General features: G+C 32.4%; 1 protein-coding gene across 1 annotated transcript; it reads left to right on the forward strand.

Moving 5' to 3' along the window:
• The first annotated feature begins 5,053 nt into the window (after positions 1-5,053).
• On the forward strand, positions 5,054-8,401 carry LOC106307493 (WAT1-related protein At1g44800-like). Its single transcript, XM_013744470.1, has 7 exons — positions 5,054-5,312; positions 5,409-5,471; positions 6,744-6,860; positions 7,073-7,310; positions 7,438-7,596; positions 7,701-7,852; positions 7,946-8,401. The coding sequence occupies exons 1-7, from the start codon at positions 5,119-5,121 to the stop codon at positions 8,154-8,156; spliced, it is 1,134 nt and encodes a 377-aa protein (XP_013599924.1). The 5' UTR covers positions 5,054-5,118; the 3' UTR covers positions 8,157-8,401.
• The last annotated feature ends 5,380 nt before the right edge of the window (positions 8,402-13,781 follow it).

The following is a 13,781-nucleotide window of genomic DNA, read 5'->3' on the forward strand; positions in this document are numbered from 1 at the left end:
ACTCGAAGACTCATTACAGAGGCTTAATACCTTGAGGGAAAACGAAGTGAGGAGGGCTGAGAAGAGTGACTGCCAAGCTGCAGCTGTGAAGTACAAGGCTCATTTAGAGAAAATCAAGGGAGCCCTTGTGGATTCCAAGGCTGTCTAGGATAATGCCCTCTGGTCTCTAAGGCGACCGATTGAACCGAGCTGATCGATGAATTTGAAAAAACAGTTCTACCGGTTTATGGGAGCCGGCCGTAGAGATTTCCAATCAAAGCTTCAAGAGATGGAAATCGTTGAGCTCGATTTGGAGAGAGATATCAGGATTTACTTGTATCCGAGGGACTCATTTTCAACAGTCTCTCTTTGGTGCCAATACAAGAGGTGGAGTTCATCGGTCCTGGTGAAGTTGACACCACATCCTCTGAAGATCTTGCTACTACTGGGCTGGAAAATACCGGTGTTGTGATTGTTGAAGATCATGTTCTCGGTGAAGATCATGTTGGAGACGAAGGGCCGGTTGACGGAGCGGTCACCGAGGAACCTTTGGTTATCAATCAGTTCTATTCAAACCTTCTGCTACTATCCTTTGATAATAACTCAGTTGCTCATGTCGAAAAGCCTTTGACTGCTAATGATGAAACAAAAGAATAGATTGTATGCGGCCTTTTTAATGTTGTTTGTTATTTTTAATTTTGAATATTTGAATTGTCTGAGAACACTTTAATCTAAGAACATACATGGGAAGGCTTTTTATCTATGGGGTTCTTCATATCTTTACTTGTTTTTCTTTATCACTTCATTTATTTATTGTGTGAGGAGTATTATTTTTTATCTATTTTTCCAAGACTTTTTTTGAATTTGACTACTGAAACTATTTATAGTAGCTTAAAAACTCGAATAGGGTCAATCCGACAAATTCGTGTTTGACCCAAAAAAAAATGAATAAGTAATCTCGGTGTCGACCGCGGACGGGCTCGGGGACGTGGTCCGCGGTCAAGCACAAATCGATCCAAGCTATCTGCCCGGAATCTGCAGACAGCTCTCGTCCTTGTAAAAACTCGACCACACTGCCCACATTCCACAGACTGCCTTTGTCTGCGGTATGTGTCCGCGGTTCGTCCAATCTCTACTTTCACTTCTTTTGACTCAAGATGGCTCCAAACACTTCCAAAAAGATACTCCAACACCTAGAAAGGATATATGCATGGAAATGCAATCTAATGGTACCTAAATGCTAATCTAAATGATCAATATGGATACTAAATGGATTGTTAATTCAGTGAAACACAAGATATGAGTATGATATATGAAGAATTGCAAGTTAAAGTTTTTAACATTGAAAAATTCATCTTATTATATAAAGTTTGGTTCTTCGAAGTTGCTAATTAACATGATGGTGACACATGACAATTAAAAATTTAAGATGATGACATGTGTTAAAATATATCATAATTAATAAGATAAATATAATAAGATAATAACACAAAGGAATTATTTAATAGTAATTTTCATTTTTTTTAAATCTTAAACAAAGATAATAGCAAAATATTATTTCAAAGTTGATAATTAACATGAAGGTGACAAATGGCAATTAAAAATTTAGGATGATGACATGTGTTAAAATATATCATAATTAATAAGATAAATATAATAAGATAATAACACAAAGGAATTATTTAATAGTAATTTTCATTTTTTTTAAATCTTAAACAAAGATAATAGCAAAATATTATTTCAAAGTTGATAATTAACATGATGGTGACAAATGACAATTAAAAATTTAGGATGATGACATGTGTTAAAATATATCATAATTAATTTTTCTTTTTTAAAATTCTAAAAAAAGATAATAGTAAAAGATTATTTGATAGTTTTTATTTGACAGTAATTTTCTTTCTCTAAATTATTTTTTTCCTTTTAAAAAATTTTAAACAAAAAATATCTGTAAAACAATTTATTTAATACGAATTTTTGTTTTCTAAAATCATAAAGAAAATATAATTGTAAATAATTACTTGATAGTAATTATCCTTTTATAAAATCTTATACAAAAGAAATTTTTTAAAGGGTGTTTAATGGTAGTTTTCCATTTTTTATCTAAACAAAAAAAAAATGTAAAATAAATATTTCAAATACTTCCTTATAAATAATAAAATTTCCTATTTAAATAGTATTTTTTTCTTTTTAAGAAATCATAATCCAAAATTTATTACAATTATTCACATCTATATATAAGATTAAACTCTCCTGGATTTTGTCACAAAAAAATATTGCTTAAAATTGGAACTCTTTCATACAAGGAAAATATTAGTAGCGTTTCTTTTCTTGATATAGCTTTAAATTATGGGTTGCACAAAAAAAACTTTAAACTGTTTTACCATTATCCTTACTAGAGACTATCATAATTATCATAAAATATGATATTGTTGTGCGTAATCTATTGAAACAATTATGTATGTTGGTTCCTATAGACGATATAAAATTAGTTATACTTTCATAGGTAAGTCAATGTCAACATCAGTTTATTATGTTACGTTAGCAACTATTGATCAATGTAATATAAACGGTTTTACGGTTATACACAGTTTTACGGTTATACAAGTTAGATAATAATTTGAAAATCAACAATGATTGTTATGATTTTGATTGTCATGAGGTTTTAGTCAAAAGAATGTTATTTAATTTGTTATCAGGAATTATCAAGGAAACAATGAATTAAGAAGATTATTTAACACTAAATCAGTTACAAATATTAAAAGGTAAGAAATTTGAAAAATAATAATTAAGTTTTTTTTAATCAGAATAATGAACTTATAGGAAGGAATTTTCTCATACTTAAAAAGGTATATATTTTTCTCAAAAAAAAAGTTTGTTTTGTAATTTTTATTAGAACTTTTTTTTTATTAAGAAAAATACAATGAAGGTTGTGTGCATCATTCTCTTCATGAAAAGTTTGGAGATGAACTACATGAAAGAATTCTTATGGACATCTTAAATTTTAATGTGCAAGATTGCAGTAAGAACTATAATAAAATTATCAAAACAATCTTAAAGCAACATATGCAAAAACAATTTTAAAACTAGAGTAAGCCTCAAACCAACAGATGCAAGATGACCTTTCAAATTGAAAAGACCTCAGTTCCCTATACGAATTTGCTATGCAATGACTATCAACAAGAGTTAAGGTCCAAATTTAAAAAAAATTGGTCTATATTTGTCAAGTTCGATTTTACAATTATACACCGCACTATCAAGAGTTAGTACAATTGCAGAGCTTCAAATTTTTAACATAACGGCAATAGCGTTTTACAAAATATTATATATTAAGAAGTTTTCAATAATATATAATATATAGAAAAAAGAGGTTTAAGTCACACCATAGATGTTAAAGTAAACAAATTTAATATTTAGCTGACTATCAATAATACATATTGATTAGTGTTGTGTAACATTAATATTTTGAATTGTGTTATTTTTAATGTGTCTTAAACAATATAAATAATATAGAGCATTCAAAGTTCTATATGTTTCAATTAACTACAAATAATATTATTTTTAAAAATAATTAAAATGAAGTATTTATTCAAAAATAAAAAACTAATATACTATTTAAAACACCATGATTATTGAAATAGAAATACTAATCGAAATTGATGTAAGAAAATATATTATTTTTACTAAAATAAGTCATCAATATATATTGGAAAATCCAAGAATTAATGTGAAACAATATTTTCATTCTTTTTATGTGTGATTGACAACATCAAATAAAATCCGTGCAACGCACGGGTCCATATCTAGTTGTAAATAATACAAGAGTTTTGGGGTAGAAAAGTCTAAATCACCAATAGATAAAGAGGATAATAGGTCTAAAAGGACAAAAACAAACACAGTGCATTACAATTTCCGGTTTAATAATTTACATGAAACTGACTTTTATAAATTACACTTAATATAGATTATTCAATCAAAGATTTAATTCATAAAAATAATTCAATTAACATATATGTATGACCAAAACCTAAAATACAAATATAATCTTAAGGAAATGAATATCCAATTAAATATTAAATTAAACAGAATTTATCGTAAATATCACATAATGTAAGATTTTAGTGAGTGTTCATGTTTTAATAAGATAGAAATCATTAATAATTAGAAACAATAAATTAAATTAGTGCATGCAAACTGCAAATTTTTTGTGTTTGAAAATATTATATTTAACTTAGTAATATGGTAAATATTAAAATTATATACCACTGATCATGTAAATCAAATATTTATATGTATAAAAATAAAAATAATCACTCGCACAAGATCTAGTAACATTATTATGATTCAACTTACACTCTAGTTTGGAAAACAATGTGAAGAGTTGATAGAATGAGAAGTTAAGTTGTTTCTGAAAGAATAACATGGTTGTTTTCATTCACCCGTAAAGAATTGATAGAATGAGAAGATACTTGTTTGTGGAAGAATAAAAAATTACTAGATAGAAATCTGGAGATAATTACAAATATTTGGCTGTACTCTATTGTTATGCACACACAATCAACCTACCACCTACTACTTGTGATATATATACATGGAGAAAACTATGTGATATATCAACTTTAATATAATGCAAACACGTGTTACGCATTGAAAGGAATAATATAAATAACTACGTGCATTTATATATACATCGTTCTTTAAATAAAATAGCTTAAATTTCTTAATTCTGAAGTCATTTAAAGAAAAAGGAGAGATAGAAAAAAAATTCCAAAATGAATTCTCATAACGATATGCTGACATGCATATGTAAAAGTAAAATATGTAAGACACATATTACTCTGTTACTTTCATATCTCTAACTGTAGTGCATTAAAATATTCCAAAAGATACGTAGACGTATTATTGAGTGAACAAAATAATGAGTGTATCTTTAATCCAACTTTTGCTCGACTATAAAAAGGAGTCATTCTCCATTAGGTTTTGCCTGCCTCAAGCAAATTTTGAGCTGATCTCATCACTCACTAAACATTATATCTCTCCTCTATATAAAGGGAGTAAGGCAGAGCTCCTCTATACATGTTATATAACTAGAGATAAAGTATCGATTTATTGAGTGTTAAAACTAATCAACAAACAAAGATGAAAGGTGGAAGTGGAAGCATGGAGAAATTGAAGCCGATATTAGCGATAATATCATTGCAATTTGGGTATGCAGGCATGTACATCATCACCATGGTCTCTTTCAAGCATGGCATGGACCATTGGGTCCTTGCAACATACCGTCATATAGTTGCAACGCTAGTCATGGCTCCTTTTGCTCTAGTTTTCGAGAGGTATCGTATCAATGAGTACAAGAATATATCTAGGTAACTACGGATCGAATATAACTGCATAGATGAATAATTCTCTTAATCATTGTGTGTTTTCAGGAAAATTAGGCCTAAGATGACACTACCAATTTTCTATAGGCTTCTTGCTCTTGGAATACTAGAGTAAGTCTCTTTCATTAAGAAGCCATCTCTTTCTCCACAATTAGAAAGTCTGGTTCATATAACTTTGAATTTTTTCAGTGATTGTGATATTTAACATATATCTGTATATATATATATTTAAAGGATACATATGTAGAAAAAATATATGGTACTAGCCATGTGGATTCCGACCGAACCGTGTTTTAAATTTTATCAAATAATAGACACATTCTGACGAAAACATATGGTTTCAACCAAGTAAGGCTTTCATTATAGAAATTACTAGCTATGTGGATTCCGACAGAACCGAACAGGACTAATTGAACCAAGTCGAACCGAAAGTTTTGGTTTTTGGTTCACTTTTAGTTTTTTTTTTTTTTTTTTTTTTTCGATTTGGCTCGGAAGTCCTTTCGAAATTAATTTGGTTTCCGGTTCGGTTCTGATTAACGGAGTGGTTACCCAAATTATTATTAAAAAAATAAATCAATTTATATCAAAATTGGACCGATGTTAACGAATAATCAATTAGACGTAACCAAAGTAGATGTATTTAACAAATATCATCCGATTTTAACCTAATTTACTTTTTAAAACGAATTCCAGTTAATTTATGTTCTGAAATTGAAAACCAAAATTAACCGATAACCAAACCGAACCGAACCGAAATTTTATTCAGTTAATTTTTGAATTGTTTTTTTTAAATGGTTAACGGAAAATCAAAAATTTGGTTCGGTTCGGTTTCTGAAAAAGAAATATCAGGCCTAGAGAATACTATTTTGTTTATTTATATACAAGTTCTTAAATAAATCTTATAAATATGGTTAGAAAAGTCGGAAGATACTTATGGATTAGTAGTTGTGATGCAAATTCATGAGTTTCGGTACGTTACATTCTTTTTCTGGCCGCTAGTTCGGGCACGTTACATAGAGAGATGAAATACTCACAATTCTTTTTTATTATTTCAAAAACTGACTAACAAATTAATTAGCATTTTTATTTTAAATATCCACTAGAAATAAATATAAGCGTTTCAAAATTTACTATTCGAATCCAGATTTCTATCGTGATATTGTAGAAACGTGAAAATGATGAAATATGTATTGTCTTGGATATTGGAAATGAGATCATCATCCACAACAAACATCTTTAATGTGAAAACTGATCTGTGCTATCCTACGTAAACGTTTTCCTTTTTCATCTTTGGAAAATAAAACTACTTAATTATATAAACCAAAAGATGATGTGAAAGGGTTATCATAATAATAAAGTAAATGTTTGGTTATATGATTCCAGACCCCTTATGGACCAGAACTTCTACTACATAGGATTGAAATCTACGTCAGCATCGTACACATCTGCCTTTACCAATGCACTTCCCGCCGTCACCTTCATTCTCGCCCTCATTTTCAGGTACCTTAAAACTTCAGTAAATTGTCTTAGAGAGATTAAATATGCAATTTATTACATTGAAATATTGATATATCTAATTAACTTTTAAAATAAAAGGTCTAAAAATCTGTGTACAATGATTAAGATTAATTTGTCAAAATCATTATGGTTTTTGTTTTGGCGTTTTAACCATTTTAATAATTGTTCTAACGCCAAATTTCCTTATAAATCAGGCTTGAGACAGTGAACTTTAAGAAGATACACAGTATTGCAAAAGTTGTAGGAACGGTAATAACGTTGGGAGGAGCTATGGTAATGACTTTGTACAAAGGTCCGGCCATCGAAATCGTGAAAGCTGCACATTCTTCCTTCCACGGCGGCTCAACCACAGCCACTGGCCAGCACTGGGTCACCGGAACCTTAGCCATCATGGGAAGTATCTCCACATGGGCTGCTTTCTTCATTTTACAGGTATAACTAGTTAATTTTTATTTTTTAGCAAAAAAAAAACTAATTAATTAATCTTTAAATAAAAAAGAAATCAACAAACATGCATTATACGGTTCTATAAATTATCAAAATAATTTTCTGTTTACAGTCGTTCACGTTGAAACTTTACCCGGCTGAGCTATCCCTAGTGACGTTGATATGTGGGATCGGATCGATCCTAAATTTTGCCGTTTCGATGATATTTGTCCGTGACTTAAGCGCCTGGAAAATCGGCATGGATTCCGGGACACTCGCAGCCGTTTACTCCGTAAGTTAATCATCTATTAGTCACTGATTAATTTTAATCAAATTCTGTATAATAAACCTTATTATTTGATTAAAAAAAACTTATTATTATGTGGGATATTTCAGGGAGTGGTTTGTTCAGGTATCGCGTATTACATACAAAGCATTGTGATAAAGCAACGTGGCCCTGTGTTTACCACGTCGTTTAGTCCTATGTGTATGGTTATTACTTCATTCCTCGGTGCCCTTGTTTTGGCTGAGAAAATCCACCTCGGAAGGTAATTAAGATTTCTTTCTATTATGTTAATAACTAAGATAAGTATAATTAACAAGTAATTAACGTTTTAGAGGGTACTGTTGTGACTATGCAGTATAATTGGAGCAATTTTCATCGTCATTGGACTATATAGTGTGGTCTGGGGAAAAAGCAAAGATGTAGTGAATCCCTTGGATGAGAAAATGGTAGCTCAAGAGCTTCCGATCACTGTAGTCAAACAGCACGGTCATGATCTCTCGGGAGCTCAACCGAACGGTCTTGATGTCTCGAGTGCACCAACTAACGGTGGGTCTGCAAATACCTAAATCAGCCCCGAAGAGAAAAAAGAAGATACAAAGACAAAGATGTGATTGAAATTTTGATATCTTTCTATGTTGTTCTGTGTTTTAATACTTTTTAAATTTTCTAAATCGTCCTACCCTTAACTTTAGTATCTTTAAATATTTTTATGTTTTCTCTGTTTTTACTTCTTGTATTTTGAAATTTCAAGGCAAATGATGAATGAATCATTTGGTAAAATTTGCGCCTAAAACAAAAACAATTGTCAAAATGTTACCAAGAAAACAATTGTCAAATCCTATAGAATCCAAGAATCTAGTGTCAAAATTTGGATATTTCTTTTACTAAAAAGTTTTCGTATTTAAAGATTTTTGGTTTTTTGTGTATATATGAAAATAATTGTTTTAAAAAAAAAAACATAAAAGCAATATATAAGCTCATAAGCTTCTAATGGGCTAATAACAGATCTAAACCGGAAAACTCACAAAAAGGTCCAAATCCATTAGCTTCCACTTGAAACATATTTGCCGTCGGAAACATGCACTGGCCGGAAAGCTTGGACCGACCTGAAAGTGAAAAGAAGACGGAGCACTAAAAAGGACCAGTACAGAACTGCCAAGAGGAAGCAAGGAACCAGATCTCGTTCTCTAAAGATTCGAACTTGCATGACCGATGCTCCAAAAGCCACCGCAAGGACGAAACCGAGACATCGAGAAGAACTGCACCGCCACATCAAACTAGCCAAAAGATCCACTTTTCTCGAAGGAGAAGCAGCAGCCGATAAAAAAAGTGATGGTCCCTCATGGCCCCTGCGAAAAGACCGGAAACCGGAGAGGCCAAACGCGACACAAGTGGTGGTTTACTTTTCTTGAGAGAAGATGGAGAAAAATCTAGTAAAAATCTGCCGCATAGCCACAATAATGTCACGAACCAACCGTGACTATATCTGAAAAATGTCACGAATCTTTCACGCTTAGCCACGAAACCACAAACTAATAGATAAGGTTACAAAAACTGGCTTGTTTGTGGCTTTCTGGTCATGAAATGTCACAAACAAAATATGGCCATCATATTTGCCACGATTTGACACAAATATCTCTTGTACTTTGGACAAAGTAATAGTAAAAATATAGACAGAAAAATTGCTCAAACTATTCTCTTTGCTATGCAATTTCTGTTTTTCTGTTTGATTCAAAGTTGTTATCTTTAGCTTTTATATTGTCTCAGAGTATTCAGATCCATTAAAATCATTCCTGCAATACAATGTTTTTATTTTTCGTTGTTTCTATATTTCTCTCAAAATTTTAACGGTGAAAAATTAAATTTCTAAGAAAATCACTTCAACAGTTTGTTTCAAGAAGGTAACCATATCTTGTGATCAAAAACCACAAAATAGCTCCGTAAATCTGTGGGTCGTGGGAGCACATAAAAGGTCCTCAAGATCTCAGAAGAAAAGCAATATCTGATGAAAGAGAAGTAAAGTCTCCCATTGGTTCCAAAACTTCTCAATAAGACTTCAAACGGATCAAGGAGGACCAGCTGGTGCTATGTTCTGCAGAGTTCATTGGAGCATTATATCATTGCAACTTACTCATATGTTGAAATTGCAAAGGAGCTATGGGACACACTGTTGAGTGTGTATGTGAACACCTCTAATTTGAGCAGAATTTTTGATGTGAAGAAGGCTTTGAATGACTCCAAGAAGAATCAATTAAGAACTTTTTGGGAGACAAAAATCTGTTGCTTGAGCTAGATATGCTCAGACCTCCTACAACTTACGTGCATGGGATAATGGAAACGTGGGAGCTGAACCATGTATTTGGACTCCTCCTCACTATTAATAGACCATTCAAAGGAATGATTCAATAAAATTATAAGGTTTGAGAAACTGCGAAACTTAAATGAATTATGCATAATGATCCAATAAGAAAAGGGATCAATGGAATTCTTTCAATGAAAAACTGAAATAGCTCATGTAAGCCATGAGTTTCCTTAGCTAGAACAAAGAAATGCATGGGTGTGTGGCCACTACAAGGAGAAGAGACACTATATACAGTTGTTGGATTCTCCATCCACATTAAGGTTAAGGAACATAAAGTAATGGCTCATACCTATAGAAGAGCAGATAGATATACTGTAAGTCTCCCCACAACGCTTAATGATGAGGTCATGAGAAGGTTTGACTTTGAGGCTCTAATCAAGAGCATAGTCAAACTTGGTGAATATGGAAAGAGTTTTAAAACCTCTAAGACTCAAAAGCAGGTTATAGTAGACTCTAGCGCCTCATATCACATGATTAGTGATACGAATTTGTTCTCAAATGTTAAACGTAAATTGGGAAATGTTATAATAGCGAACTAGATAGAGACCTGCGCCTTGCGCAAGGTGATAATATATAAAAATAAACTATATGCATTTATATTTTACATAATAATTTCAATTTTACGTATGTTACATTTTTTTATAACAAAAATGGTAAACCATTCTCCGGAGAAAATGTAAAAGCTCCGGTGGCCACGTGCAGTGATAGTCTGGTGTGATGTGGATTCGAACTCGGGTTCTTTGGGGATCCACGGATTCGAACTCGGGTCCCTCGGAGATCCACGGAATCAAACCAGCCCCCGTCAATCCAAACTTATTTCATTTGTAACATCCAAAATGACTCTGGCGAAGTTTACTTAAGTAGTAGTCGTAATAATCCCTAAATTTAATATGAATATATTGTAGAATTAATAAGAAGAGTTAGATTTTATACGTAAGATATGAAAAGAATATTGAGTTCCCACAATTTAACCTACAAATTTGGCAACTGTAGCACATTAAACTTTTGACTTTATTCTTACACAGACACCTTACCCAATTTTCGATTAAAAATAAGGCAAGTTTTAATATTACGTGATAACAAAGTTTAATATTATAAGTTTTTCCTTATTTGATAGTGTTTCACATTTTCTAATATACGATCACATTAAATGCTAAAAGAATCAATTTTTCGCAAGATTTTTTCTCTTAAAATCACAGTAAATACGTTCACATTAAAAGAATCAATTTCTCGCAAACACATGTTATGACTGATGATGATCATCTCCCTTTGAACTTGTACTCACTTTTATGGGCATGTTAATATGATACTGAATAAGAAAAAAAACAAACACGATTGAGGTTAAAAACATGAAATTACATAATGTGTGTCCATTCTGTTTATATTTCTCTTTAGATAAATTGCACTACCGTAAGTTTATTAGATGGTCATAAGAAAACCATATGATCATCTTTTAAAAAAAAAACTATAAGATAATGTGAGATATTCTGTCGATGCTATAGTTAAAATCCATAAGTTTATTATATGTTCATAAGAAAACCATAAGATAATGTGAGATGAACTACATATGTTTTTTTAATCATTTAAGTTTCCTCTATATCACATTGTAGGTTCAATGGAAGAGAACAATAATGTTACATTCATGCAAGAGGTGTCGTGATTATATTATATGAATACATTATATGAATACAACATGATTTAAAAACGATGTTGTATGTATTCTTAATATTTCTATATGAACGTCGGGAATTAATATAGTCAGCAGTGGCATATTATGTAATTCCTCTAGTAAATGTTGGTCTATTAGTAAGAGATGTTGAGGAGGTATGTAGGTATGTGGTGTTGACACCTCATAAAAAACGGCAAAGTTGTGAATATAGTATCAAATAAATGTTAATCTCCCAGAATGTTTCCCTATTAATAAGAAAAGGATGGATATATGTGTTGATTAGAGGAATTGTATATTTAGAAATGTGAAGAAGAACACCATAGTTTTATTTATGCTAGATTTCACTTCCAATCTACTATATGATAACAAAGCGACCAAGGGCCTTGATTCTTGACTATTGTTAGTCCAACTCCAATGATTAGGGGTTTGAGGATAATAACTCATGGAATACCATTGGGAAAGGTTGCTCCAAAGGTGGTCTCTATAATTTGGATTTTTTAGAAAAAAATAAACTTGTACTAGATGTTGTTGCTAATCCCTGCACTAAACTCATGCATCCTCACATAAAGCTCTCTAACTCATCATCAAAATTTTGAAGCATGTATTCTCAGGAAACATGGTTTGATGATTGCTTTGATATAGTTCACTCTGATGTATGGACAATGTAGATCCCAAAATCTACACTAAGTATTTTATAGTGATTGAAAGTTTAATCTGGGGAAGAAAAGATGATGTAGGCAACGATATCTTTAGAACACAACTATATAATCAGATTCTAGTAGGCAAAGATGAATTTTATTGATGAATAAGATCGAATACAACAAGAGGAATAAGATCAGACGTTACAAACGAGGTCGATAAGAGAAAAGACTTAAAGCGATATGAAATGAGGTCGATGTGTGTGTGTGTAGCTCTCTCTAGGGTTTCTATGTGTCTCTCCTTGTTCCCATCGATCCTTTCTTATAGTGGGTTCCTCCCGGATTTCTCTCTGCTTCTCCGCTATCTCCGGCTCTTGAAATTGATCTCCTCTTGCTAGCCAGAGTCGGGCTTCTTCATAAGTTGCGCATGCCAGGCTATTTAGCCCCAATCACATAACTGACTGAAATTGAGTCCAAGATTTGCCCCCCAATCTCTTTTCTTCGGGTTGAAGGAAGAGAGATGGTCTATTCAATCTAGGTTTCGTACGTTACTTCACGCATTTTTTATATTCCTCGGCGCAACGGCTATATGCGCCGCTTTAGGGCAAATCATTAAACGTCTCGGTTTTAGCGATAGAGCCGTTAGGGCTTGCGATGACTTATAAGTACCCGAAAGAACTCCCCTGCTGCCTCAGTTTTCTTCTTTCTCTTTTTTCATATCAACGACCTTTGATTGTTGAGTTTTGCTGAGATAGCTCCATCGTTTTCCTATCCTGTTCCGACGATCAAGGCTGATCGGCTAGAGGAGCTTTACACCGTTCGAGGCGTTGATAGGGCTGTTGTTGTTGATTTGGATTCTACGACTGAGTCTCCGGAAGCTGTTCGGGATGGATACGGTGGGGCGTATCTCTCCTTTGAGAACTGTTGATGCGACCCAAATCATTAGCTATGTCTCAACGAGGAGCTTAAGGTACGAACCAGCTAAGAAACTGATCATAGCCTGGCTTAATGGGCATTTTATGGGCCTTATCGGGTTGATCCATGAAGTTCTAGACCCATAGAAGCTAATGGGCTTGATGCAGAACGTGGAGGCCTTATGCTCAATAATAAATCAGTGTTTGGATTTGTCTAAGAAAATTCCACCATGAAAATACAAGCCATGGTCGTATAATATATCAATCTGACGGCAATTCCGAGATCTTCAACCATGCAAAAGGACGGAACCAGTCGAAGAGTTATGCGACCAAAAGTTTCAATATTCGGTCAACAGTCTTGGTCTTTGGTCAAGTCAATATTCCTAGCCAAGTCTTTATAGTTTTAAGAGCTTTATAGTTTCTAGGATTGACTAGAATATTTATTTCTTCCACAACCTATTATATAAATGCTTGCTATTGTATTGTTTTAATCATTCAACTTTTTAATAAAAACCTTTCCTTTTAACTTGTTGAATCATTTGTTCTTCATCGAACATCTTATCTTATGAGTCGTCGGAGTGTGTCATATCTTCGGGCTTAGAAGTTGG

Source organism: Brassica oleracea, chromosome C8, assembly GCF_000695525.1.
Source record: "Brassica oleracea var. oleracea cultivar TO1000 chromosome C8, BOL, whole genome shotgun sequence".
NCBI classification, from domain to species: domain Eukaryota; kingdom Viridiplantae; phylum Streptophyta; class Magnoliopsida; order Brassicales; family Brassicaceae; genus Brassica; species Brassica oleracea.

Coding starts and splice junctions, on each gene's coding strand:
- LOC106307493 (XM_013744470.1), top strand. CDS start 5,119: ATGAAAGGTGGAAGTGGAAGCATGGAGAAATTGAAGCCGATATTAGCG. Junction 6,861..7,072: donor ATTCTCGCCCTCATTTTCAG/GTACCTTAAAAC, acceptor CTTATAAATCAG/GCTTGAGACAGTGAACTTTA. Junction 7,311..7,437: donor CTGCTTTCTTCATTTTACAG/GTATAACTAGTT, acceptor TTCTGTTTACAG/TCGTTCACGTTGAAACTTTA.